Source organism: Bombyx mandarina, chromosome 07 (assembly GCF_030267445.1).
Source record: "Bombyx mandarina strain Sakado chromosome 07, ASM3026744v2".
Classification (NCBI taxonomy): domain Eukaryota; kingdom Metazoa; phylum Arthropoda; class Insecta; order Lepidoptera; family Bombycidae; genus Bombyx; species Bombyx mandarina.
Window position 1 is genome coordinate 8,856,669 of NC_143214.1, and position 25,817 is coordinate 8,882,485.

General features: G+C 35.7%; 1 protein-coding gene across 4 annotated transcripts; it reads right to left on the minus strand.

Moving 5' to 3' along the window:
• Nucleotides 1–4,000: 4,000 nt before the first annotated feature.
• Med (Smad/Smad4 homolog Medea) lies at nt 4,001–25,550 on the minus strand. Of its 4 annotated transcripts, none has more exons than XM_089728693.1 (14): nt 24,996–25,550; nt 24,105–24,343; nt 23,505–23,679; nt 22,515–22,724; nt 21,601–22,209; nt 21,364–21,483; nt 19,762–19,901; nt 18,407–18,512; nt 17,581–17,711; nt 16,974–17,065; nt 16,355–16,523; nt 15,623–15,749; nt 14,785–14,929; nt 4,001–13,272 (listed from the first exon to the last, which is right to left on the minus strand). In XM_089728693.1, the coding sequence occupies exons 2-14, from the start codon at nt 24,339–24,341 to the stop codon at nt 13,203–13,205; spliced, it is 2,331 nt and encodes a 776-aa protein (XP_089584819.1). In that variant the 5' UTR covers nt 24,342–24,343; nt 24,996–25,550; the 3' UTR covers nt 4,001–13,202. The 4 variants fall into 4 exon arrangements, with proteins under 4 accessions (XP_089584819.1, XP_089584818.1, XP_089584821.1 ...); XM_089728692.1 differs by having other exon boundaries at nt 18,407–18,511; nt 19,758–19,901; XM_089728695.1 differs by lacking the exon at nt 21,601–22,209 and having other exon boundaries at nt 18,407–18,511; nt 19,758–19,901.
• Between the last annotated feature and the right edge of the window lie 267 nt (nt 25,551–25,817).

A 25,817-nucleotide genomic window follows, 5' to 3' on the forward strand; every position in this document is an offset into this window, starting at 1 on the left:
GGCCTAATGTTAATTGGTTACCAGAGCCAGTTATGGAAAAAGTGTGATACGTGTGTAATGACTAAAAAAATTGGTACCTGCGAAAGGATCGCCCACGCCGTGCTACAATTATTAATCAATAAAATTGTTAATTCTGATAAATATAGTTACAATTTGAACTGTGAATACCAAAGTTTAAAACTATAAGAAAATAAAAATATAGACGTGAATAGTTTGGTAGTAAAGTGGAAAACATAAACAGGATCGGCCTCATATCTAAAAATATACCGGCTTCTATTTATTCACAAATAAATCCACACCAAGCTTCGGACACGTTCTCGTAAATATTTAACATTTCGCATAAAATCAGCGAAAACGTACAATGGGAAGATTATTTCACATCCCTTCATCGGCATTTGTGTTATTTGTAAAAATATCCCTATGAGAAATGATGGCTTTAAAAATATAACGTGGTCAAGGCATTCACGTCTCAAGGTAGCGGTTGCGTGCACGTTGTGCTACCACTAAATCAATAGGGTGCGACGATCGCTTACAAATAGATAATAGATGTAAAAAGAAAATAAATAAATAACATGTGTCCAATTCACGCGTGATAAAAGTGAAACCTTCAAAATTTTTGGCTTCAAGATAAAAGGCGAGACCGATTTTAATGAAAATTTCTGTTTACCTTCAGGTGGATTCGAGAGTGGTTTAGATTTACAAATCAGCCCGGCAGATGGCGCTGCCGTCGGTATGTAGGATATTTATCTTTCCTAGAAATAATTTATATGGCAAAACAACGTTTGCCGGGCCAGCTAGTAGTGATATAAAGTTTGTTAATGATTTTACATTTTATTCGTTTAAATTACATAGATTTATTCAGAATATATTAAGTACAAATATTAGCTACGAAACAAAGCACCACGAATATAAGAAACACTGTATAATGCTTCCTATCTCATTTTCTCCCACGTTAAATCTTATGAATTATTATGTCTGTCTCTTTTTACTGTCGCTTTTTCGTTTCATTGACTTTCGAATCACAACGATGATAAAGAAGTTTTCACTTCAAAAAGACGCACTCAAAGTCGAGACAAGATTAAACTGTTAATATAACGTTACGGGAAAACAACTTTAATTAAATAAACTGTTTATTTAACAATTCGCGAACCGGTAATGGATGACGTCATGCCGTAAACTATACGCGTCAGCTGATTTGAAATTGCGATACAATGCGTGCAAATGAACTACTACACTAACTTATTAACATTTTCACAATTAATTATAAACAATGTTATCGGGTCAGGAATCAATTCTATCACCTGTATTAGTTTTCGGGACAATTTCATTGCCTACATACCTATTTCAAATAGATATTTTATGTCAAAACTAGCGACCCGCCCTCGCTTCGCTTCGGAAACATTAAATTTTATTATTGATAGGCGAGTCCCGCCATGTTGCGCGCGGTACGACAATAACTGCGTGGGACGCCGCGGGGCGAAGCTAGTCTAAAAAAAGTAGCCTAAGTTACTCCTTATATTACTAGCTACCTAGTAATAGCTACCTATTAGTGAAAGTCTCATCAAAATCGGTCCAGCCGTTCCAGAGATTAGCCGGAACAAACAGACAGACAGACAGACAGAAATTGTAAAAAATGTTATTTTGGTGTATGTACCGTATATATATTCATATGCATGTAGTAAAAAGCGGTTAATTCAATATTACAAACAGACACTCTAATTTTATTTATATGTATAGATGATATCCTAGAAACGCTGAGTTAGGAAAATCTCATTCTACCTTGCAGACGATTGTGTGACTTAAAACTAAATCAATTGAAACCTTACAACCTAGTTTACTACCGTAAAAAATTACCGCCATTTGGTTAAAATTAGAGGGCCAGTGTGCGCACGTACCTACGTCATTTACGAAAATAAAGACGAGTAAAGTTGCGGTTTTAAATTATGCGAACACAGAAAATTTTGTCACTAAACAACCGCGCAGTGGCCTCCGAAACTATTCTAAAATTACATAGCGTAATGTGCGTTTTTGTAGCTGAAAAACGTTCGTGTGTACTTGGCCGATTGGAATGGTGCCGATCTTCGAGTGAGTCGCGAGGTATTTATAGTGAAATGACCAACCGAAGAGTGCGGTCCAAGCAAACAGCGACTTCACAATCTCAAGGTGCTTCGAATGAAACGGAATCAGTTTACGGAGAATTCTGAGACTTCGCTCGGCATGTTAACACGTTGCATTTAACAAAATTACTAGAAATTTAAATTTAATTAACACCAGTTTCAATTAGATAACTTGTAACCTGTATGCAGTTTCAAGTATCAGAAAATTCCGTTTATGATACAAAATACGTAATCTTATTTTTAATTCGGTCACAGACAAAACGCTACCAGCACTTGTGGTCAACTACTACAGCAGCTTTTGCTTTTTTTTTATCCTACCTACGCTGATAGCCTTGAGAGGCTATTTCAGCTTCTCCTTGACTGTAGGTGAGCTCACGGGGCTCAAACGGGAGTGTTGTTAACACTGGCCCTAGCAAGAGCAATGAATGCTTCGCAGAATCTACCACCGGATCGGAAACGCAACCCACTGAGAAGATCCGGCGAGAAAGTCAGTGGGCTGTGTCTATAGGTTAATTTACTCGTCGAGCCCTTCATCGTAAGCGACGGGTTCGGCGAGGACCTAAAAGCACCGTCAATGGATCGGGAGGATCCGTAATTACGTGTTTAGGGCCTACAGCATCCGATGACGTACTCACGCTTCCGTTTCTGTCTTGACACCTATTTAGCACAATAAAATTTCCAACTTCACACTAATACTGTAACAGTGAATAATGACTTATTATTAGTTGCGTTAAATTCAACTCTGGCGTTTTGAGGTACGCTTAACAAAATACTTCCAGATTTTATATACACTGTTTTCACTATTTCGGCATCGGATTCTAGTAGGTGAGGCCAAATCGGTCTGAAATGTTGGAAGTCCTTGGTACGGCCAAGCGATACTTGCGCTTAGTCTAATAAATCGAACATTCAGTCTTGCGTAAAGAATTTTCCGCATATCTATCCCCTATCCATTTCATTTGCACACAGCAGATTTTGGTTTGACAGCGACGATATGTAATTGAGCAGAGGTCTTACACAGTACTGTCTGGCCTATTATAAAAAATCACGCTTTGTAGTAGCCTTGAGGGGCTATTCTGGCTTCACTTTGAAGGGAGGGTGAGCTCACGGGGCCAAGCCTGAGAGAACTCGCTAACATCTTCCCTAGCAAAGGCAGTGCTTCGTTTATACTGGTGGTAGGGCCACTTATGAGTCCGCGTGGGTAGGTACTACCACCCCGCCTATTTCTGCCGTGAAGCAGTAATGCGTTTCGGTTTGAAGGGTGGGGCAGCCGTTGTAACTAAACTTGAGACCTTAGAACTTATATCTCAAGGTGGGTGGCGCATTTACGTACGTTGTAGACGTATTTACGTTGCAGATGTCTATGGGCTCCAGTAGCCACTTAACACCAGGTGACTGTCGCCACTTATCTAAGCCTAAAAAAATAATCTTTTCTCAACTTTAATTTGTCGCTGACGTGGACAAGGGCTTCGAATTTGATGGTGTTCAGGGTTCCTAAATCCTACACCAACCTCAGTAAGAACGCGCCTCTCAACAGACTAGTTGGGGAATCAAACAAATTGCATAGCAAGCATGAACGTTTTTGCTGGCACTGTTGACAGTTTTAGACGAGAAGTCTACAACCTTCCTCAAGGAGCTTTTTCAGTTAAGTAATAGCGTATTTGGTAGTAAATGTGTAACAATGTAAGGTTTTCATGTAATGTTATAGTTTTTTTTTTCTATAGTATTATACAACTAACCGCTTTTTACCAATGCATGCAGTCGGCACCAGTAATTGTGTTAGCATTTAGTATGAGATCAATGTATATGTTACCTGTAATGTTCTTGGTGATATATAACATGTTAATACAGAATAAATAAAATAAACACAAAATAAAACAAACATCAGAGGAATAACCTTTATATTCATTTCTGTTTCATAATTTCATCCTTAACTATTGCTCGCCTGAATGGCTAAATAAAAACATTCGCTAATCCACAACGTGGGTACATTTAACCACCTCAAAATCACGTTCATAATACAAAAACAACGAAATGCTTCAAAAATGGCCGTTCCACAAGAGACACGCGCGAGGACTGCGTTGAACCAACACTGTTTAGCACAACAAAGACGAGGTCTTGGTCGTCCGTTGTTGTGCTTACGTAATTACTGAAAGTTCCGGGGAAAAAATACACACACACACACACACATATGGCGTAAGTACACTTCTGTGAAACCGTATATTTGTTGTTTAATTATTTTTTTATTGCCTTTGTAGGCAGACGAGCATACGGCCCACCTGATGGTAAGTGGTCACCGTCGCTCATGGACGTCAACAATGCCAGTGGCAGAGCCAAGCCGCTGCCTACCAAATATAAACTCGCAAATATAACAAACAAATTGTTAATAAACAGCGAATCCATAGCTGATGCGTCAGTCTAACAAGAATGCTGAATCGAAGAGATGACTTTCACCTCACACACTACATCTGGCACCAACATAAACATAATTTCATCTTTTCGCATTAAAAGTGTACAATTTCCTAAAATATTCGAAATTGAGTTAATATGCGGAATCATTTGGTATCATCACCAGTATTTTTCTCATAAATACTGTCAAAAGAGCGTAGTTTTAGTTTACCTATATTTTGACTACTATTAACAAAATTAATACATAATTTTATCTTACTTTAATAGACAGATAATGTAATTGGTAAAAAAATAAAAAATTAATGTTGCAAAGATGATTAATATTAAAAATATATAATACGTTAAACCTTTAAAACACTCTCCTGTAAAATAATTAGTAAGTTTTAGATTATACAGTTTTAATGCGAGAAGACGATTTATTTCCCCGACTAAAAGTCGTCATTATTGTCCAATCATATTAATCATTTATACAGAATTCAATCTGTACCCAATTCGTACAAGGGTTAAGAACTTTTTTATTTATGCATTGTTAATGACATGGATGCAGGCAGCGCAGGACCGGTCTTTGTGGCGAGGCTTGGGGGAGGCCTATGTCCAGTAGTGGACGTCCATGGGCTGATAAGAAGAAGAAGAATGACAATGCGAAAGCAAAAGAATCTTTGCCGATATCAAATGCTTAGAAAAATTACATTAATAGTATGTACCTAAATATGAATTAAGGTTGTTAATAAAGGCTTTTTTATCTTTATCTAATGACAATCGAAGGTTTCTGGCACAGCATCGTCACTTAACTACAATGGGCGAACAAGTATTCTCAGTGAATTAATGTCGTAAATGATTTTAATCATAGCGATAACGCAGAACCTAGTTTCAATATTCTAAATTAATTAAAATCAATTTTTTTTTTCCATTTGCACGAATTTCATCCAGTCGATCCATAAATTGACACAACAAATATATGGTTTCACGTTACATTCTAATGACCCAAAATTGAAGCTAAAAAAAAAAAACTTCAGAGGTGTCAAGGGACACCCGGATGGAACGAAGTTCCTTTCGATTAATTAGTGAAGGAATTGTAATTTATTTTTTTAAGTTATAATAATAAATTACGGCATTATAAAGAAGAAAAAAACAATACTATGAACTAAATTACTATTGTTGAAACGCTATCTCGAGAAACTGTACTCATTACGCGGACCAATCGGATACGAGCAATGTCACGCGATAAGCGCCTACACGTTGATTGGTCAGAATGACGGATCTAAAAAATGTCGTGACAACTTTTCGTAAGAATTTTTTCCGTCTAGCCCCCTTTCACAACGCGCGATAAGGAACTTCGTTCCAATATCATGGTAAAAAAAAAACTACCTTCACATTTCTATGAAGAATACAAACAAATTGTTTTAAACAAGAAACACGTCGCGGATCTACAAAAGCGCCAATAGTTTAATTTTTTTTATTATTATTTGTAAAAGGAAAAGTTCAATTAATCTGAACAACAAATTCATTAACTTTGGAATACTTCGTCATAACACCAATTATAATAATGTTTGGAAATGCCATTCGTACTTCACTAGCCGTGACAGACGCTAAACCTTTCTTCTTAACTTCTTTCACTTATTTATCAGTAGCTTGGTAATGTTAAATGGAAAAGGTAGCGGAATCGTCATGAGCTTATTAGGATGAAGTTATTTGTTAAGGAAATTTATTAATATATTCCTTTTAATACTGTATAAACTATTGTATGTATGTATGTATGTACAGTCAAAACCGTTTACTGCGACATCGTTTAGAACAACATGCCGGTTATAACAGCCTAGAACAAAGGTCCCGGCTGAATGCTATATGACCGCCTTATTAAAAACATTGCTTTATACGACATTGCTTACAACGACATACCTCATAAAACGACCACATTTAACTAATATTTCGGAGAATTTGATCTGTTAGAACGACCGGCTAAGCTGTATTGTAAACAATTTGAATAGGTATCCACATTTGTCTTCAATGGCTATTAAAATCAGGAAAGAAAACAATAGGATTTAGTTTAGTGTAGGGTCATTTCTAATTCTTAGAAACAAAACACGTGCATGCAGTAGAGTCAAAGACCGCTTCTTCATATCTCTTCACTTAGTTTATTACTTATCTATACACAAAACGCACCAAAACTTTGTGGAGTTATTCGTGAAACTTTCAAAATGTCGCAAAGAAAAAGAAAACAAATTAATATTAAAGAAAAATCGCGTATTTTGTAAATATATTTTTCCAATAATTCCCTATCGATTTGTTTGTACTTGCACGATACACATTAAACATCACCGGTTGTTACGACTATCGGTTTTTACGAATGAATATGAGCAGTCCCTTCGATGTCGTTATAACAGATTTTGACTGTATGTATGTTTTTTTTTTTTTTTTTTATTGCCCTTGTAGGCAGACGAGCATACGGCCCACCTGATGGTGATTGGTTACCGTTGCCCATGGACTTCAGCAATGCCAGGGGCAGAACCAAGCCGCTGCCTACCGCAAATACAATGTTACAAATAACAAATAATATGCAGCTTCATTGCACCTACCACTATTTAGTCAGCACTACCTTTGGTTGACTGGTAGAGAATGCCTTAGGCATTAAGTCCGCCAATGTAAATTTTACATGAAGTGTATTAAATAAATAAATGAGAAAAAAACCGCAGTCAAGTTTACGTTTTTCATACCAGTATTTGTAAGGTCTTCCAAAATACATTATAGCCTTCAATGGCAAATGAATCTACAATCTACAAGTTCCGTAGCCGCAGAACTGTGATGCACCACATTACTTACTAATCCAGACAGCAGGTCCAAATCTTTCTAAATAAATATATAACGAACTTTTAGAATTGCAGTGGCTTAGCTAAAAATTTTAAGAAAATCAATTTTATACTGGGAACGACTTATAAACATGTAGGTATTCTATCAGTTTATAAAATTAACCAATCTCTTACTCCAGAGAGGATATAAGTACTCTTTCAGACTATTTTAAATCAAGCGCTTAAAGTATTAAAATCGAAAAAATAATAATTGTAAATAGACAGACATGCTTTAACGAAAACCGACTTCAAATAGAAAATAAAAGATATTCCAAAACAAATTAATATACACTAAAAACAATAATCATCGAAATCGGTTGGCGTGATATTGAGCTATTGAGCTATTCATCTATTTGTCGCGCACGTACTTAATGCAAATTTAAGACTTATATTGTTTTCTCATGGATACCATTATCAGAACTGGACCACACGGGAAACGGGGAAGCAAAAAAGAATCATCAAAATCGATTCACCCAGTAAACAGTTATGAGGTAACAAACATTTAAAAAAAAAAAACGGTTGATTGAGAACCTCCTCCTTTTTTGAAGTCGGTTAAAAAATTACAATTCTTCAATAACGTTACCAAATAAGCAAATTGGTAAGCGTTCAAATACGCTTACCAAAAAACAAGAATTTTCAATTAAGCCATTTCAATTCTAAAGGTCCTCCGATATATAGTACGCATTCAGGAGCGTATTGTACGGTGAAACAATAATAAATTTGGGTAATTATTGGAATTCGTATAATAAACCGGTTTTACTACCCCTGAGATATACCGTCAATGTATTCTCACGTTCCAATGTGAATTTAACGTTGTCCATAGACTCCGGCAACCAACCGGAATCAGGTGGACAGAAAGCTCGTATCTCTTTAATTTTGGCCCCGAGCCTAAAGATCCTGAATCAAGAATTTTTTGAATTGGCAACAACCGGTGTTGTAACATTTCTAGCAGATGACGTCGTGTTCGCTTGTATGAGATTAGTTCTATTTAATAATAAGATGTCATTAACCTTTATCGAAGAACAAAAATACGTTACTTTTTCTACATTTCGTTTTGTTTCAGTTTGAGGGGTACCAGTTTTCAAGCAAAATCACGCCTTAACGCGAGCACTCAAGACCGTTAATTGAAGAGCGAACACAAAAACCGGCTGCGGAAGTACGGATCGCATTTCGTTTAATTAAATGACCGTTTATAATAAAAGTTTAACTCTGAGAACGTTTTCAAAACTGTTATCTTACTTAGAATCTGTCAAATATTTATCTCATTTCAAAACATCAACATTTAAAGAGAAAAACTTACCACTTATCTTCATTATATTCGTATAAAAAACCCTTTTGTATCCCTTTGATCACTTTGCGAGAGGTATTTTGATGAACTTTTTTTTTTGTTTTATGAAAAACTTTTCTTATAAGAAAAACTCTAAACGAATGTTTCTAAGTTTTTTTTTTTGTTCTAAGATGAGAACGACTCATAATTTTTTTTTCATTATTTATCAGAATATTATATACGTACATTTTTGAAATATATAATATAAATTCGCAAACACATTTGACCGATAAAAATCGATATTCGAAAATGGTAACCAAAAATTAAAACGTAATTACCAATCGAATAAATTAATTTGTAAATAACAGAAACAAAATAAGTTCTTGTGATGTTGCAGTTTCGATTTAAATAATAATATTGTGAATTTGAGTGAAATTAAAAAAATAATATGACTAATTTTAGAGACTAAATTACATTTTGTCGTAGACAAAGCTCGCTTGTTTTGCTTTTCATACAACTAAGAACACCGTTAAATGTTTTTCAGTGTTGCAATATAAAACGTTAGTGTTGCCAACAAATTTAATAATTTATCTATAAAAAAAAAACATAAAATAACCAAACTTCATAAAAATAAGGATCAAAAGATGGACAACACTTTCTGACAGATACGTCTTACAATGTGCGGCTGGATGAATCCATAGAGCACATTCCAGCTTAACCTTGACTAGTATTATTGCATAATACACGAACCAAAAGATATTCTTTTATATGAAACACTGAATTTACACTCAAATGTGTTAATGTTGTCAAAAACTAGACTAAAACTAAACATAGAAAACACAATGTTTATAAACATCAACCGTCCAAAAAAAAATAGGATCATAGACCAAATCACACAGTCACGTAAATTACGTATTACAATAATTAAAGCAAAGATATCTTATACAAAAGAAAGAAAAAAAAACGACAAGAAAAGAATCTCATATTACAATATTCCATTGATTCAGTATTACACTCTCATTTGTTCATTATGATGTGTCATATAGTGGCTTGTATGGACTGAACGTAATCTATCGAATCTTAGTGCCCCAAACAAGCATAAAATACATAAAACAAACTGTAATTTTATTGCCTAATTTGGGGATAAGTGGTTACTGTACCATCACGGCACGAATTCCGCCAACCCCTATTTCCTTTGCAAACACTTTTCATATTCATTAAAAAAAAAAGGCCTGCCTAATTAAAAAAAAAAGTTTTTATCGGAACCAAGTTTTATTTATTGCTAGTATGGGTGGACGAGCTCACGGCCTTTCTGGTGTTGAGTGGTTATCGAAGCCCATTGACCTCAACAACGTAACTGACGCCATCCACCTCGTGACATGAGTTCTAAGTCTCAGTTTATCAAATTACCAGGGAGATAAAGCAAACTTAAAAACGGATAGCTTATAAATTCGATTACGGAAAATGCTCCGAATGCTCAGAAAACGAGCATCAAAATGATGTTATCGAGTCTTGTCTCAAGAACTATTAGTGTACTGGTGGACTTTTTTTTCCTACCCACTCATTGGTAGCCTCGAAGGACTATTTCAACTACGCACAGTTCGGTATGAGAGCTCATGGGGCTCAAGCCTGGGAGTACTTGCTAAAACTGGCCCCAGCAAGAGCAATGGCTTGCTGAATCTACCACCGGATCGAAATCGCGACCCACTGAGAAGATCCGACGAGAAACTCAACGGCCAATGGGCCGAACATCGTAACAAACTAAACAATTCACCATGATCGTGACAAGAAATTAATAACTGGCAAACTCGGCCTCCGAAATCTTCAATAAGGTAGAGGTCCCTTTTATTAAGGACCATATTTTTGGAACCCAAAAATATGGCAAACAAGACCGGAAAACCTGTGGTCTATGACTGTACTGACATCAGGCACTGGACAATGATCTCATTAAAATATTCACATCCTTCACTTCTCTTTTTTCTATATTAGCTAGATGGGTGGACGAGCTCACGGCCCACCTGTTGTTAAGTGATTATCAGAGCCCATAGACATCTACAATGTAAATGCCGCCACCCACCTTGAGATATGGGTTCTAAGGTCTCAGTATAGTTACAATATATCTCAAGTTGCATTAACAAATAGCTATTAAGAGATTAATTTGATTGATTTTTTAACACCAACGAACAAAGAGACGAATGTACGACAAACGATTTTAATACAAAAATATCATTGCATAAATGGATCAAATAATTTTTATGATGACGTTGTTTGCTTCAATATATCCGTCTCTTTCTTCTGTATGTCTCTTTCTAAACGCTAATTTATTAAACTGACAATATTGTGTTGTTCCGTTTGACCGAACATGAAAGTGTAATAGCTGCATCATAACATTTCACATATCCTACAGCGGGATTCGTACACAAAAATATGTCATTTTATTCTTAAACTATTTAACGCCTAAATGTATTAATTGAAAAGCATATAATTACTTTCCAATGAGAAAAACGAAACGCATTCCTTTTCAATTTCCTTAGCACACACAATAATTTATAGCCATTCTTCGCTTACGCGCCCACTATACATAACTAACACGTTTTGTTAGCACATCACAGATCATAGAAAGAAAAACCATTCAGCGAAATTGCATGAACTTTTACTACTCATTATTGTGGATTTCTCTGAAAAACCATGACTATTACAAAGTTAATTATAAATATCAAAGTACTCATCGCAATTTACTATAAATCCAATTAAAAAAATATGAATGTGAATTGAATATCGATAAACAAAATCGATTAGATTCATGCAATTCCACTAGCTAGACACATCGCCCTAACAAAAATACAGCCTTACCTCAGCGCGCGTATCGATAACACACTCCAAAATCGACACATTACATCACTAAACATAAATTATACGTCCTAAATTAGCTTATACCATACGAAAAGCTAATTCTTATTTGGCTTCTTTCAAGTTGAACCATAATTATGTCTTGTCATATTTAATTGTTGTAAAAGTATTCTAATATTAAAAATGCAATATTTTGGTTTCCTTAATAAATTCTTCTTGAAGTTTAAAAATATCAATAATATTTGAATAAATATCTACAACATTTGTTTGTAATATTTGAGCATAGATAGTGTAGTATACAATAATTATTAGTATTCTAGTGTGAACTATGTATGAATCATTGAGGTATTTACAAAGCATCACGGTTCTAGTTTTCAAATGTAAAAAAATATTCACCTTATTCCTTTTTTCTATGTTTATCTTTCTTTGTTCAATATATTCATTCTCAAATCCGGTATACACTATTTTATGATATAAAAATTTTATTTGCTTGTGAAAAATATATGATCTCTGATCACCTATATTATTATTAAAGTTGCACCACAATAATATATTGTTTGTTCAATTTAGTTACGGGCAATTTCATTATTAACTCACTTTTTCAGTAATGTGTAACAATTAATGTATGCAACATTATTACTCCTTTTTTTATTGCTTAGATGGGTGGACAAGCTCACAGCCCACCTGGTGTTAAGTGGTTACTGGAGCCCACGGACATGTACAATGTAAATGCGCCACCCACCAAAAGCCCCATTGAGCCCAAATTCACGAATTACTTTATTTTTTGGTCATCAATACTTGTATTCTCTGATTTCTATGTTATTTATCAATACAGCCAAAATGTTTACTTAGTATAAATAAATACAAGACATAAATATAAGTTCACCTTTTTTACATAAACGCGAGCGATAAATCCCTACTTTACTGTGCAAAGTTTGTTTCATAACATTTAATACATTCTAGAGCCTTCTTACATTATATGCATAATAATTACACCGTTTTGTATTCGATAACAATATAACTCTTTCCTTTAATATAAGCTGTGCCCTTTATTTTTATTTTGAACTTTAGTGTCATAGTAATAACGAAAGTATTGGAAAAAAATATATATTTATATATTTTTAAGCTGTCAGCTTTTAATGTATATAATCTTTATACTTTCAACCATTTCATGATCCAACAGATACTTCGAACATTTCCAAATAATAATTTTAAAAATAAATTTTGAAGGAAGACAAACAATTAAAATAATCGAATTTTGGAAGACAAAGCCGAAAGCGAATTATAAAAAAATACAAAATAAATAAATCAACAACAATTAATATGGCAACTAACTTGTTATTATTGTATCAGAATGGTGTATTACTCACATTTATCTTTTCAACGTTCCTCTGCGTCTGTTTAATTGACATTTCTATAGCTATGCAACACGCTGTATAGTATGCACTTGGTAATTTAAGAGATTTACTCAAACCGTAAAAACTTCACATTACGATGCATACAATTTCCGTTGGAACACACCACAGGAAAACAAAATTAAACCAACACTAAACGGTTTTCAACGATCACAAAACTGTACATCTCACAACACCAACACTTTATATTCCATTACACGTGAACGCGACACAAAGTCGTCCGGAAACAAACTTGCACATTTGAGTCGCGCGACAGTTGCGCGACATTCGCTCGAAGGCCTCAAAAGAAGCCGATCAACTCCTACTCGATGGTCGACCGGGGACCGTCGATGGGCATCGTGTGCAGTACCTCGTCGAGGAGCTGAAGTGCTCTGAGGAAAAATCATAATAAATAAACACTCATTGTCATCATTCATAAGGGATCTTTCACATACAGCAAGTGTTGTCCAATTTATTTCACATCACAATGACATCATCATTTAATATATTTTCCTCTCTGTCTAACATAAAGTTTAAACCCTTTAACATACATTTTTGAGTAGACTTTGATTTTGAGGTTAGCTTTTGTTTCAACAAATTTAATCCGAGTTTTTGGCGGGAACACGAGGAGTGAATTTGTGTGATTTGTTTTATTTTGTCTAGCTAGTGTTTCTTCATACCACCCTCTTCGCTTCATCGGAAAATGAAATGGCGGAGCTACTTCACTAACTGGAAACCGTCAGTATGGAAATGGGGCTTGCTATTAATAAATCCAAGACCAAGCTAATGATTATTGACCGTTTCAAAGCTATCCAACGCAACAATCTCCTACATGACTACGAAACCGTAACCCAGTTCCCATACCTTGGCTCACTGATTACCAACAAAGGAAATAGCGAACCGGAAATACGGAGACGGACTGGCATGGCAAAATCTGCAATGACCCAACTGAGCAAAATCTGGAGAGACCGTAATATTACCCACCGAACTAAAATACATCTGGTCCGCACCCTTGTTTTCTCCATTGCTCTATATAGTGCAGAGACGTGGACACTCAAAGCCGCAGATAGGCAGAGAATCGACGCTTTTGAGACGTGGTGCTGGCGACGTATGCTACGAATACCATGGACGACCCGCCGCACCAACATATCTATTCTCAGGCAGTTAAAAATAGAGAAGATTCAACGTCTATCCACAATCTGCCTACAAAGAATATTGCGGTATTTTGGTCATGTTGCACGTAGGGATACCAGCAATTTGGAACGCCTTGTGGTGACCGGTAAAATAGAGGGAAAAAGGCCTAGGGGTAGAGGTCCCAAACGATGGTCGGACCAAATAGCGGAGGAACTGGGGATACCTATCAGCGACGCACTCCACCGGGCTGCAGGGCGAGATCGATGGAGACAGTTGGTTGACGAAATCGGACGGAGCCACGATCCTCAGCAGTGAGGAACCGATCGAAGAGAGAGAGAGAGTGTTTCTTCAGATTTAAATGTGTAATAGCGGTGGTTTATTAACTGTTTAGTATCTGTGAAAGTGCACAAATGTGGGAAAATGAAACAAAGCCACTGAACGTAACTTTTCGGGATCTTCCAAAAAGTCCACTGAAAAAGTCTCAGTAAATGACCACCATTTTACTGAGATTATACTTCATCCCATATCATCTCATCTCATGTCATTTCATTTCGTTTTCATTTCACTTCATGCCATGTTTCATAATAATGAACTTCATTTCATTTCATAATATCATTTTCATATAAAAAAGTTACATATCATTAAAATTAAAATAAGACTTGACCTAAAGGTCTTAGTTACCAGGTCATAAAATCCCTTAAAAAAAAAACAAATTTAATCAACAGATTAAAGAATTATTAGTAAGAGAATAGTTCGTTATTGAGAATTACCTATGTAAATGCACTTCAACCCAGCAAGGCGTCTCCTTGATCGAGGTTCGAGGATAATCAGGGCCCCAACCCTTCACAAACGAGAGTCTCACGATACACAGACGTCGCAAATCGTCCACACCTATACCGGCGGCCGCTGTTAGACCTGTCAAAATATATAATGTCAATCATTAGCAAATTCAAATTAATTATTTTTTTATTTCCTCGCCAACATTTAGGTATGCGGTGAGCAATGACAGTATATTTTTTGTTGTTATTAGTATATGTGATTGCACAATTAGAAAAATTAACCCGTTCTCCAAGCGGTTTGGCCCCTTCTCACCCTTTGACCAAGCGATTGTTTTCCTTGTCCAAAGTACTCCGCATTGTGGAGTATGTATATCGTTTCTTGGGTTAGCTCCCTCGCTTAAACCAGGTACAACTTGCAGATTTACAGTTTGCTGAGACTGCTATCATAAAAGCGCTTCGACAGCACTGCTTTCGAAACGATGCGATCTCCAAGGGTCACCGATATTCGTTGCGAGGCTTGGGGGAAGTCTATATCCAGCAGTGGACCCCTGTGAGCTGATAGAAAATAAGCACCACACGGCGAGTGATGTGGCTCGGCTTAAGACTTTAAGTCTAAGTGTAAATTCCACCAAAATTAGCGTAATTATAGTTTTGCAAGTTTGTGACTGAAAAATACCTTTCTGTTATCAGGTAACCAAATGAAGTCAGTATTCTCCTCGCGTTAAGCGGTTACTTGAGCCCTTAGGTCACTCCGAAACATGAAGTTGAACATGAGTCCGAGTTATGGTACAGGTACGAAGGAAGCACGAGTTAATGCGGTGTTGCATACATTTATTCATGGTGGGGTGTTGCGGCTGGATGTGTCCGGCGACGGCAGCAGCCTGCGCGGCGGCGGCGGCCTGCGCGGTGGCGGCCTGCGACTGCATCTGGCGGTGGCACTGCCTCAAGTCGAACACCTGAAATGTTTATACGTAACAAACACTATGTGCACAACAAACGCGTCACATCTAGTATTACTTATATACAAAGATTACAAAATTCTCTTTAAACAAATCTATACTAATATATAAATCTACAGGGGTTTTTATGGATGTACCGTTATAATTACTGAACCATGCATCCGATTTACTTGAAACTTGGTATCCATGTAGAAAATACATGTACTTAATGGATAGGCTAATATTTATATGAGTGTTGGACTACCTACACCAGTTGCGGGGGTGTTAATGATGAGAATCTTTGTGGGGGTGAGAAATAATAATGTTAATTTTAAATACCCAGCGAAGTGGACGGGTATAGCTAGTCTTCATATAAAAATCTTCATGCGTTTCAGAATTAACTTTAAAAATAACACAATAAAGACGAAGTTAAAACAGCAGTGCACACAAAAATCACACAAAAATTGTCCACAATTTTTTTTATCGACAGTTCGTTCCCTTTTGGGCACTAACTTCATGTCAATTTTTTTTAAGAAATGGTCACCCTATCTTATCCACCCTATCCATGGCAATGTTTACTCTAGTAAAAATAGGCCATTACAAAAATCAGATTTCCCAATTACCTTTATACAAGCCGATGGGTATATCTTGTGAACAGCATCCCCAGGGGCTCTGCCAGCCTCCCGATCCAAATAATATGATTGTACGAAGACCGAATGATCCGACAAACATCGAAGCCACACGTCACCCTCACCGCGCAAATCTAACTGAACGCCCTTGCCTATGTGTAGTCTGGAATCAGAAAGTGTTAATTTTAATAAAAAAAAAAAAGTCTTTTAAAGGTCGTAAGGTCGATCAGAAAATAGTCTATAGAATCCAAAAAGACAATTAAACTACAGCTTATATTGCAAGTCCGCATGGATGAGTGTCACCGACAGTGTAGCAATATTTTTTTAAGGATTTTTTTTACCTGGTAACTAAGACCTTTAAGTCATGTCTTATTTTAATTTATATTCTTATTTTTATGAAAAATGATATGGGATGAAATGTAATCTCAGTAAAATGGTGGTCATTTACTGAGATTGTAGTAATAAAACAATAACATTCAGGCATAGAGTCTACCCAAATATAAATAAAATATCAAATAATCTACACAGAAAACTGTAATTAATACTAATAACTTATCGGATATATTGTTCTATTGCATTTATACATTTGTTTATCTATATAAACGAAAATCACCTTGCCCGTTCACTTTGTTCCGTTCTGTGGACATTACTGAGAGCACCTAAACAGAACCTGTTCCCACCTGAAGGATCAACGTAACCGTCCACCTGTAAATTAAAAAAAACATTATTCTAACCTATACTTTAAAAGCCGAAAATGTGAATGATATCTAGTAAAATAAAATAAATTTGTATCTGTGCATATCTTACAATAGCTGAAAATTTATTAGCATGTAGGTTGGGTAAAATGTCAATGAATATTAAATATGACATTTAGATAATAATATGACAACGGACCTCAACAGGCTTTGCTCATTGTAGAGGCAATCACAAATCTGTTAGTTGTAATGATATTCTTTATTATGATAATTTTATACATTCATCAGTTTGATGGGTATTGGTCTGTGATATCCAAAAAGACCAAGTTTGAGACCAAAACTTTTGCCATTAGGAGTTTGAGTGTATGTACATACCTTGTTTTCATCTGCATACAATGTACAAAGTTTATCTAATGTGTACCAGTGTTTGCCCAATAGTCAAAATTGGACCATAGCCAATGCCCCCGATAAATCACCTTCTATATTATTGATATCAATGATAAATAGACATTATTTTCTACTCACAGTAACATTGGGTCTACTGGAAGGTACTTTGAATGTTTCTCCTACTTGTGTGTCAAGTTCAAAATACGCAACAGAGCACCAGTATTCGGGCGCTGGTTGACTTGAGAGTAAGCCACCGGGGTTGCCATTGACTGCAAAAACAAATCATACAACAAATTGGTAACACTGTTAGTTTAGTAAAATTTTTACTTTTCCAGTTCATTATAAATATACATTGTAATTTAAATAATTTATATGTCAAATAAGCATTGTTTAAAAATATTTTAGGCTAAAAACTATAAAATGTAATTCCTTTTTGAAGTACATGTCAATTTTTTTTTAAAGTTGATGGTGATGATGATGATATTAATTTATCCCTAATGGGAAATGCAAAGGACTTTAGTCCATACAGCCAGGTATTTAAAAGTGGAGTATCTAATGACATGAGTATTTAACTGTCTAGGTTGTTGGTCAAGGATTTGTATACCCGAGTGCACAAACAGTGGATCCCGTACGTATTCCCAATTGGACTGAAAGTTTTTTTTTTTCTTGTTCTGGCTCTAGGTGTATTTTTTGCAAATTTTTTGTCTTTATATTTTTATCTAGCTGCAAATGAGCCCTAGTTTCCAGTGATTACTGGAAGTCATACCCATCACAATGTCTATATCGCCATTTACTTTGGGACAAAAGATCGGTTCTCATTTGGATTAATATCAGCGTCCGGGTCATCAAACCAGGAAGCAGGACCGCTTCAAAGCAGACATTATCGTGATGTTTCTTTCTATTGCGGGCTCACAATACACCCTCTACCACTTGTGTTGCAGTTTCAGCAGTCAATGTTACTAACAGTAGTGGTGGTGATGTGCGGGCGCGTCGAGGGGCAGGGGCGGCGCGGCTGGGGGCGGGGCCAGGCTCTGCGTGTACGTCAGCGTGTTGTTACCCGTCCACGTTCCTGTTACAGCAACGTCGTGTTATATACAGCATCTACCACATTATTATAGAAAAAGAACTCGATAGATAGCTCAAGCGAGAAAGTTCCATAAATTTAATTTATGTATAATATAATGAAATGGAATACTTCTAAATCAGCCTTTTCCAAAGTCGTCTTGTGGGCGCTACAGACCTAAAGGGGGGCGACAAGAATCCCAGAAAAATAGGGGGCGTTGTGTAGAGGCTTGGGAGGCGATTTGTAATTTTCTTGTTGCTTAATTGAAAGGCTCTTAAACACCGACTGAGCTCTCGCTACAGTAGTTCTTAAGTAGGTGAAAAAATGGGGGCGCTAAAAAATAATTTATCCTCAAAGTGGGCAGTAGACATAGTAAGTTTGGGAGCCCCTGTTCTAAATGAATAAACAATAAAAGACTTAATTGCGCTTTCTGTAATATAATAAGAAAACAACATTTAAAGCCTTTGAATCTCCTTTTAAATGAATATTTTAAACGGTATTATTATACTGTGCAAAACTCAACTACTCTCTTCACTGAATAACAGACAGGTGACGAATGCATTAAGAAAAATCTCTTTTTGAAACTAAAGGGTTTTAAAGGATTTACATACTAAAAGTTTAACTATTTCTTGACACGATTCAGATTTTTCAGCATTTCCATGAAATTTACTGCTTTATTTACTATTAGCGTACCGCTCCGGCTCCGCTCGGGTCTTTAACAAAAATTTCAACGATATTTGACGTTGTTTTATTTTTTTAAATAAAAGAACACTTATTGCGGCATAACTATAACAGTTAGATATATGCTGTCGCGACCCTTTTTGTAAATAATAATGTGTTCTACAAAGTCGTAGTACATTATTTTATTCCATCATCAATCGTTTTCGCAGGGCACGCGATGTAAAGAATATCTTAGGTATTTTTTTACACATTGGGTTACATTATTGAAGTTTTAGCAAGAATCCCAAATTTTTTTCAAAAAAGATTATAGCCTATGACACTCGGGAATAGTGTAGCTTCCAAACAGTGAAAGAAATTTTCAGATCGGTTCAGTAGTTTCGGAGCCTATTCAATACAAACAAACAAATCTTTCCTCTTGATAATTATATAATAATAACATTAAGCATAAGTATAGATAGATAGTAAGATAGTATAGATGTTAATTCACGTGGTGTCTAGCATATCAGCGACCCTCAACTGTGTGAATGAAGTTGCAGTTTTGAATTCTTTCAAAAAGAAAATGACTTGTTACCCTGCTGCTGCTGCTGTTGTTGTTGCTGCTGAGCTGGCTGTGGTTGGCTCTGATGCTGAAGAGGACTGGGTTGCGGTGCTGGACTGGTCGCAGCAAATCCGTTCTGTTGTGTTCCCTCACCGGTTATCGGTGAAACTGTGCCAGCTGAACAAAAGATAAATACTGATTTAAAACTGCATAAGCGTGTTTGTATACAAAAACATTTACATGGTATATAATATACTAGCAGACCCGGCCACACGTTGCTGTGGTTAAGGTTTTTGTTTCTAAATAACACGTGACAGGCTATGCGAATACCAAAAATTAACAAAGTAAGAACAATTGGATTTCACTGTATTGCGTTTACTACTAAATAAATTTCACTTATACTTTAGCCTCAGCAACACGTGATGTTTATGCCATTAAATTGTAGCTTATGTGAAGCATTGGTATTTTTAACACAACGCCATCTATGAGATACGAATGTCAGGCAGTATTACAATTGTCTGTAAAAATTGATGTAAGGCGCAATAATTTTATTGTTAATTAATAAATATTACGACCATTAATCAAAATAAAAACCATGATATGGCCTAAGTTGGAACGAAACACATATTTTAAAATAAAAAAAGTTAAAATCGGTTCAGTAGTTTTGGTGTCCATCGCGGACAAACGAACGTCACACGTAATTTATATATATTAAGAAATAATAAATTTAGCAACACAAATAAAAATGATTTAAATAAAACTTCCATTAGAGTAGACTTTATGACTGAATGAAGACTTCACGGATTTGATAAACCTTTCCATGTTTGAAAACTTATCGATACATTTAGTGTTGTCGTATTGGATCACGCTCCGAAGACGGGAGAGGAAAAATAACCTTTTTTGCAACAAAGTTAAGTGAAAGTTAAACATTTTGCATTAAAGGCCCAATGATAGCATTTTCTGCTGCGTTGGGGATGCCAGTTGGAAAGTACAAAACAAGGATCACAAATGCAAAATATTTGTTACAAATATTCTGTATGCGCTCGTCTATTGAAAGCTAGCCAGTTATGACGTAGTCAATGTCACTAGATTAGGGAAGCGATTGAACTGAATAGAAACTGTAGTTTTACTCCCATTGGTACGTGTCAAATAGTAGACTTTCAGATCTAGACCCTTGATCCGTAACAGTACTCAAAAGTATGCAGTGCAACTTAGAAAACAATTCGTACCGTAATACACTACACTGCCAAACATATTGAATAAGGGTAACAGAATACGCGTTGTAAAGCAAAATTGTGAAAATTTTTTTTTTTTTTTTGACGGTAGTTTTCTTAACATCCGAGTATGAACACCTAAATCGTCCGTAACCGAAAAAGCTATCTTTGAAATATCGAAAATAGCAAAACAAAAAGTACAAGCCTTAAAATTTGTTTTAAATTAAAAACCAAATATCCGATGGACGATAAATACAACAGAGCGTTCTGGAGCCAATTACGGAACCATTACCGTTCTCATTTCAACATGGCAGATCAAACCATAGCAAAAAAAAAGCAACCTTCATAAACTAACAAAAAAAACAAACAAAACTCTGCTATCCATAAATAAGCCTTCTAATTCTAGTGTTAGTGCGAAGACTTACTAGGGAGAGTCTGTGTGAGTTGTGTGTCGGTAGTGGTTTGTTCTGTGCCGAAGAACGTCGTGTTCGCACCATCGATAAGAGGCGTCGTCGCGCCTGGCGACATACTTACTGGTATCGCCGCTGGAAAACAGTACACGGCTGGTGACACCTGCATTAGTTCAGCGCGCAACAACGACACAAGCTAAAGAAAAAACGGTGACGGTAAAAACAGGTGCAAAATAATAAAGAAAAGCTTACAATGATTCATTCTTTTTGGCAGCCACATAGCTCGGGCGTCCATGGTGTCGGGTGGCTCCAGCTTAGGGGCTATGGCTCTTTGCTGCATCACCATTTGTTGCGGGCTCGGTATTGACATTCCCTGACTAATCGATGGCATCTGGGGGGTCCCGGGAGACATCTGCGTGGGGGCCGAAGCCATTCTCGGCGAAGCCATTTGAGGTACATTTGATCCCATTTGAGGTGTACCCGGACCCATCTGAGGTGTTCCGGGTCCCATCTGTGGCGTGCCCGGACCCATTTGCGGAGTACTGGGACCCATCTGCGGTGTGCCTGGCCCCATTTGCGGGGTGTTCGGTACCATTTGCGGATTACCGGGCACCATCTGTGGTGTTCCGGGGACCATTTGTGGCGTGGCGGGTCCCATTTGGGGCGTTCCCGATCGTAGTTGTGAGGCCCCCGGTACCATCTGCGGTGTGGGCATTTGTCCCGTGTGATTTTGCATCATTTGTGCACTCGGCGAGTGTCCCATGGAAGGCGGCGGTGGTAACTGGGGTGGACCACCCGAAGGCCGGATCGGCGTCCGAGGCCCGTGCGTCGGTGAAAACATGCTCGGAACGCCATCGGGCGCTAGTGAAGCGAAAAGCAAAATAAAATGTAAAACGCAAAATAAAAACAATCCATTTTCACATACACATTACACAGTATTATGGCACAATATACAGAACTATATAGATTACATTTATCAATATGACATTTTCTTTTAAAATTTATTCATTACAAAACTCCATGCAATATGACTTAAAATATAACACATTCAAACATTTTTTTTTCTTTAAAGTTCATAATTATAAAATTAATTGCCTTCAAATATTAATCAAAAATGAAAGTTTTCATTTTTATTATTAAAACAAGACAAATTTTACTAAACTCACTCTGTCCTTGATTCATAATAATATTAGTTGTTTGAAACTGTTGATGGTGATGTTGTATTGTCGAATGGTGGTGTCTAGGACTTGTTGCATGATGTTGTATGGTAACCATCTCACCAGTATCCATGTCCATACCGTTACCACCTAGACCAGCCGTGTACTCATCCTTTACTAATCTACTGGGTCCAGATTGAAGGGATAAGCCGGATAAATCTGGAAATACCCATTTTTTAAAGGACTCCTTACTATAGAGGCTGATCTATAAAACTATAATTTCTTAAAGAGGAATAATAAACTTGTTACAAATAACATCCTGGTTAAAAAATAAATTTAATATTCACTCTTTCATCTTGGCCAGGTGTATGATGCCCAATTAATGTTTATAGGTTGATAATGATGATGGTGAGAAACTCATACTTTACATTACCACTCAAATTTAATTTATACATCTATTGCATTGATTGATGAACAAGGTAATGGCTCACATTGTGTTAAGTAGATACCAAAGGCCACACATCACAATGTGAATGCCGCTAACCAACCTGAGATATGAGGTGAAAGAAACTGCTTCATGGCAGAAATAGGTAACACCTACCTTTCCAGGCTCACATTTTGCCTGAATAAACAATACAAACTTGTAAGTTGTAGGTTTTATTTTTAGTACAAAATGTTATTCTTTCATCTGGGTTGTTCATGAAAATGTGGCAAGTACATAAGTTAGTGTAACTATGTTACAAAATGGATGAAACCCCCAGTGAGAAGTGACTGATTACGTTGGAAACTCTTCAAATTTATCCAATGTACTTGCAGGAAATAAGTTTTAATTTTAACATTTTAATTTCTTATAATCCCATTATTATTGTACATAACACTGAATTGATATCTTATATGCAAATTATTTCGGAGTTGACTGCACCAATACTCATACTGAGATAGACCCTCACAGCAAGAACATCATGACAATGTAATTAAAATACGTAATAGTATACTTACCTATACCAGGAGAAACAACTCTTTCATAGTGGTATGGATTAACACACACAGAGTCACACTTTAAATCAAATGCAAATTGACAAAATTTAACATGTTTCAGTTCATTTTTATGTAAATCTGGCCACCTCCATATTCGAGCATAAATTACATGAGGAAATCCTTTCCGACCAGCAACCTATGTAGAAAAAGTTTTATGAGCTTTTTGCAACCTAAATATGACTAGTTAATCAAAAGGAGATTTTTTTGTAACATAAATTTGATGCTATTTTTTTTTTATTTGTTTAAAGTACTAAGCATAGATAATTTCATAAATTAAGAAATCTGCCTATTTTTGTGTTTTGTATGATGCAGTCATTGCATCTATTAGACACTTTAATGAGTTTCATTATGTTTAGACTTTAGTGATTAATATTATTCTAGACTTCAGTTTTACCAGATTTATAATACTATTCTCTTGAATTTTCACTAATTTTGCTGGTGAGTAGAACATTTAACATCAATATAATTGTAATTAATTATTGGATTATAATAATTGAATGCTAATGACCATGAAAATCGTAAAATTGATTTAAAATGATGACTTATAAATTTATGAACTACCTGTAATCTCCCATCTAAAGTCCTCTGTATAGTAACACATTTACTAGGATGTGCACCATTTGTAGTTATAGCTGTGATCAAAGAGTCAAGCTCATCTCGTTTTTCTTTCAACTTCTTGACCAGAGACTCAATGGCTCGTTTAGAAAATCCTTCGCTCTCACCACCTTGACGGTGGCACATCAGTGAATGCACAATGCTGAGGCATGCATCTGCCGATGTTGGTGCTGTCGTATTCATGGCTACAATGAAAACAATAGACATAAAACCATGTTAATCTGTTTCCTAGCATGGTTTTATTTGTTATATACCTTATACATTATTTATAGATACATGTATGTATACATTATTTATACATTAAATTGTTGGTTTATTTATTGTACAATGCATCTATCTTTATAAAAGAAATATTTATAAAAGAGTATAATGTAAATAATTTAACATAATAAATAATATGTTTAGGTTATTTTAATTTAGTAGAATTTGCTACATTAATACACACAAATTAAGTTCACAAAAACACTTTAAAAAACTGCTATTTACTCAGGTGTAGTGGAATGGTTTAGTTTCACACCAAAGTAGTTCACGAATTTTCACATAAGTATTAAATCAATACATGTTAGTGATAACTATGCAGTAATTACACTATAATGAGGCATCCAATATCAAAGAAATTCTAAGAACTTGAGCTTTTTTTACTTCATTTATGAAGCTACTTTTAACTTTAACTGTTTAGATACTTAACTAAATTACCTAAGGTATACATATATGGCCCAATAATTTTATGCATCAATTAAAATAAGATTAACTCAAAATACAGTTCCAAAATCGAATTATTAGCTGTTTAACTCGCACCGTGATCATGAACTTGAAATATTATAAATTTAAGATTACCTGAAACTTCTTATGGTATATCCTTCGTTTTAAATTTTCAAAAGCAGACTACTAATAAGTCGTAATTCATTGATTGCTGAATAATTTTTCTAATTTTTTATAATGCGACATGATACCAAAACAGAAAGCGACATTTTGAATAATCATAAACTTTTGGATATTTTTCATTCACCTAGATAGGCAAAGGCAAATAACTAAAACAACCAAAACTCATAGACGAAATAAAAAAAATATATTGGGGATCGACACGCTTAAACATTCAATCATTAAATGAGTCGACTATTATCAAAGCCGGCAATGTGACTTTTGGACAATTATTGGTAAATCAGAAAAAAGAATTATTGACTTTGTATTCCATTGGCAGTCACAAAACTGTTCTGAACGACATCTTAGATAGATAACAGGTTAAGTATTAACCTTTATTTAATGCAGGTTTTGAACCGTATTCTTTGAAGGAGACAATTATATTCAAATCAATCTGTATTGACATATCAATAACATTTTTTTGTCCAAATGCACAGATTGCCACCTTTGATAATAGACGACTCAAATATAAGCTTGGCACTAATTTAGAGTTGTCGCATGCAAAGCACCGGAAATCGTAACAGATAAATTTCAATAGCGTATGATACTTTGGAGGTATTTTACATTGCACCGAGTGGGTAAAATTGCTGGGTAAACAGGCGGTCCGAATGTTTTTGTTCAGAATTTGTATCTGCGAACTAATCTGAAAAATATTCCTAGCGTCCTATACATAACTTCCGATACAATACTTTAATGACAAATAAATCATTCCCACTAATCGCACTACAGCCTCTCACA

What these genes read in the sequence shown, in the direction of transcription:
- Med (XM_089728692.1), bottom strand. Translation starts at nt 24,341, where the DNA reads ATGAATACGACAGCACCAACATCGGCAGATGCATGCCTCAGCATTGTG. An exon ending in TATTATGAATCAAGGACAGA is followed by an intron (nt 22,210 to 22,514) that starts GTGAGTTTAGTA and finishes TCGCTTCACTAG; the next exon opens with CGCCCGATGGCGTTCCGAGC. An exon ending in GCCAAAAAGAATGAATCATT is followed by an intron (nt 21,484 to 21,600) that starts GTAAGCTTTTCT and finishes ACTGTTTTCCAG; the next exon opens with CGGCGATACCAGTAAGTATG.